The 3,530-nt window shown below is 39.2% G+C and overlaps 1 protein-coding gene across 2 annotated transcripts in view; it reads right to left on the bottom strand.

The window, feature by feature from the left end:
• Window positions 1-3,530, bottom strand: part of LOC107553652 (MIF4G domain-containing protein B) — an 8,179-nt gene that overhangs the window by 1,117 nt on the left and 3,532 nt on the right. For both annotated transcript variants that reach the window (XM_016235936.1, XM_016235935.1), the window contains exons 2-4: window positions 1,362-1,444; window positions 1,177-1,286; window positions 948-1,103 (exon numbers count right to left, since the gene is read on the bottom strand). In XM_016235936.1, coding sequence (XP_016091422.1) covers window positions 948-1,103; window positions 1,177-1,286; window positions 1,362-1,443 — 348 coding nt within the window. In that variant the 5' untranslated portion in view covers window position 1,444. The remainder of the gene's footprint in view (window positions 1-947; window positions 1,104-1,176; window positions 1,287-1,361; window positions 1,445-3,530) is intronic.

A 3,530-nucleotide genomic window follows, 5' to 3' on the forward strand; every position in this document is an offset into this window, starting at 1 on the left:
TCAGCGACCAGCACGGATCAGCTCCAGGCATGACGAAGCGGATATCGTCCTCTTTTGGAAGACCAAACAAAGTAGTTTTGCTTTCACAACGAAACACACAGTGCCTTCACGACATGGCGGTGGCGGCAGCAACAATACTACAGCGACAATAAATGTTACGCCTTCTTTCTTTGTGTGAACATTTGGGCGGCGTTATGCAAATCTTCCCACATAGTGAGGTAGATATGTGGGGGCGTGTTAGAACGAGCCGTTTTAGGTAGGTGTGGTTTACTCTTAACTTTTATAAAGAATATCCCTTTAGATTTGAGACTTTAGTCTTTGCAACTTTACAGATCTTCTTTATGCACCAAGAGCTTGTAACACTCCAAAGAGAAAGAAAAAATTTAAATGGCATCATATGACCGCTTTAAGTTAAAAGTTAGTAAGCACTTCAAATTAATTTACAAATGCATTTTTAATTATAGTTACCCTGCATGCCTTCCTAAATGAGACGTTGTGAACGTAAAATTTAAATTAGCTGTGAATTGGCTCACCCTCAGACCATCCAAAATGTAGATGAGTTTGTTTTTAATCAGAACAAATTAGGAGAAAGCTGCTCACCAACAGATCCTCTGCAGTGAATGGTGCATCAGAATGAGGGTCCAAACAGCTGATAAAAAAAACTTCACAATAATCCACAAGTAAAGACATTAATTGATGGACTGGATTACTTGTGGATTATTGTGATGTTTTTATCAGCTGTTTGGACTCTCATTCTGACGGCACCCATTCACTGCAGAGGATCTGTTGGTGAGAAAGTGATGTAATGCTACATTTCTCCAAATCTGTTCTGTTGAAGAAACAAACACATCTACATCTTGAATGACCTGAGGGTGAGTACATTTTCAGCAAATTTAAATTTTAGGTGAACTATTCCTTTAAGCATTAAAACAGAAGGCAATTTTCACCTTGAGGTAGTCAAAGATGTTGCAGATGAAGGACACAAGGCAAACCCATTCCTGAGTGGATCTCTTCCGCGTCTCCTCTCTGGCTTTAAATTCCTGCTGCAGTCGGTTCAGAAGGTTACGCCGAAACACATTCCCGTTGGTCTGTTTGGCCTCTGCCTGCATAAAGTCAGTCATATGCTTACAACTCAGTCCTAACAAACTACAAGCTACACATGGTGCATTTGTTTACCTGGATAATCGTGTAACAGATGCGTCCGGCCTCCCTGCTGAAGATCTGGTCCTTCAGAGACTGGTCCACTATTACATTAGACACTTTCTCCAGGTCAACTGAACCTGGGTCTGGGGGGGGGTCACATTTGTGAGCCTAACAGTAAAATATGTCATGCAAAACTGCTGCAGATTCAAGATAATGACCTTTCAAGGCAGTTTTTAGGAGTTTCTGTGTCTCCAAATCAAACGACTGGATCTTGTACTCCTCTTTAGTTGAGTTCTCCATTCTGTTTAGGACGGCAAGACAGGGAATCAATCGATCAATCAATCAGTAATCAACCTTCAGGCACATAAGATCAGTTTTCAGTGTTTCCCCTAGGTTTACGGCTTGGGGGGCTAATAGGGGCTAGTAGGCTAATATATTTCTGCTGCAATGTCTTCAAGTTAAACTGAACTTTTATTTTGACCGGTTGCCGTGAATACCTTTACATTTCTGTGTGTATATGATATGAGGATAGTTTTACTCAAATGAAACGGTCAAATGCTCAAATAACTCTGAGCAGTTCTGGAGATGTTGTTCATGTATTTATGTCCTCATAGTGAGACGGCAGACGTTAATATCACCGGAAACGTCACGCGTGCTTCAGTACGAGTAGTAAACAAAACTGGCGTCTGCGCCATTCATTAACACAGAGACACAGAATTCATTTTTAAATAGTCGTTTTGCGGCTTAATATTTACAAATACTAGTGGGAGTGTGCTCACTTGTGTGTGCGCATCGGGGCGGAACTCCTTCAAGGGGGGGCAGTGGGTGCAGTTGGGAGGGGGGGGGTACCCCCTTAATATAATGTCAGGGGAAACACTGGTTTTTCTGTGAAAAATGTGTAGTGGTACTCTTGTGAATGGCAGCAGACACTGACAGGGAAGAGAAAAACTGTTGACTAAAGTCGTTATTTATGTTTTCTTTGCGCACAAAAAGTATTCTCGTTGCTTCATAACATTACAGTTGAACCACTGATGTCACATGGACTATTTTAATGATGTCCTTACTACCTTTCTGGGCCTTGAATGTGGTAGTTCCCTTGCTGTCTATGCAGGGTCAGAAAGCTTAATTTGTGTTCTGAAGATGAACTGAGGTCTTACGGGTTTGGAACGACATGAGGGTGAGTAATTAATGACAGAATTCAGTAACACTTTAGTACAGGGACCAATTCTCATTATTAACTAGTTGTTTATTAGCATGCTATTATTAACATATTGGCTGTTTATTAGTACTTATAAAGTACTTTACTAACTATTAATAAGCAGCAAATTTGGAGTCAAAAGTCGTAGTGAATGGTTTGTTAATATAGCGAGAATTGGAGCTTAAAATAAAGTGTGACCCAGAATTTTCATTTTTGGGTGAACTATCTCTTAAAGTTGACCTACAATTAGCAATCCTGTTACAGATAAATACTGACAACCAAATCTCTTGCCTGCAACATTTTAGAAAGTTGACCATAAAATCATGAACTTAGTGTAAACACTCAAAGTTGAATATGAAAAACACAAGATCACAATTTAAAGCCAGAGGACAACATACTTTTTAAAGAAAGATTGTTCTGCTTAATTTATATGGGCAAAATGTCACAGACAGTGAAAAAATAAATAAATAAATGCACCAAATGTGATGGGCTGAAAAGTTTACCCAAAAGTGAATTCCTAATTTTATCTGTTAATTAACATTTGATCATGTTTATATGTAATTGTAGTTATGGGTTTAAAGACCATATTGACAAGTAGTTGCCAGATACACCTATTTGCTGTCATAGGGTTTTGCTGAATGACTAATATGAAGTCTTTCTCTAAAAAAATATGAGCCAGAACAAATTCGCAATTGGAAAAGTAAAAATATCCCTGAAAATCAATTCCAGGGCCTTAAAGGGATAGTTCACCCAAAAATGAAAATTTGATGTTTATCTGCTTACCCCCAGGGCATCCAAGATGTAGGTGACTTTGTTTCTTCAGTATTCATTATTATTCATTTGATGATTTTTAAGTCCAACCGTTGGAGTCCATCAGTCTTATAATGCATGGCAATGGTAACAAAGTCTATGAGTGTAAAAAAAACATGCACAGACAAATCCAAATTAAACCCTGCGGCTCGTGACGACACACTGATGTCCTAACACACGAAACGATCGGTTTGTGCCAGAAACCGAACAGTATTTATATAATTTTTTACCTATAATACACCACTATGTCCAACTGTCTTTGTGCGCGCGCACGACTTCCGGTGCGTGAGGTGTGTACGCACTCTGGCGTAGTTTACGTTAATGGGTGTTGGACCAAACGACAGACACCGTTTATTAACAGAAAATAAACAAAGTGTCC

This window comes from Sinocyclocheilus grahami, unplaced genomic scaffold (assembly GCF_001515645.1).
Source record: "Sinocyclocheilus grahami isolate Dianchi unplaced genomic scaffold, SAMN03320097.WGS_v1.1 scaffold476.1, whole genome shotgun sequence".
NCBI classification, from domain to species: Eukaryota; Metazoa; Chordata; class Actinopteri; order Cypriniformes; family Cyprinidae; genus Sinocyclocheilus; species Sinocyclocheilus grahami.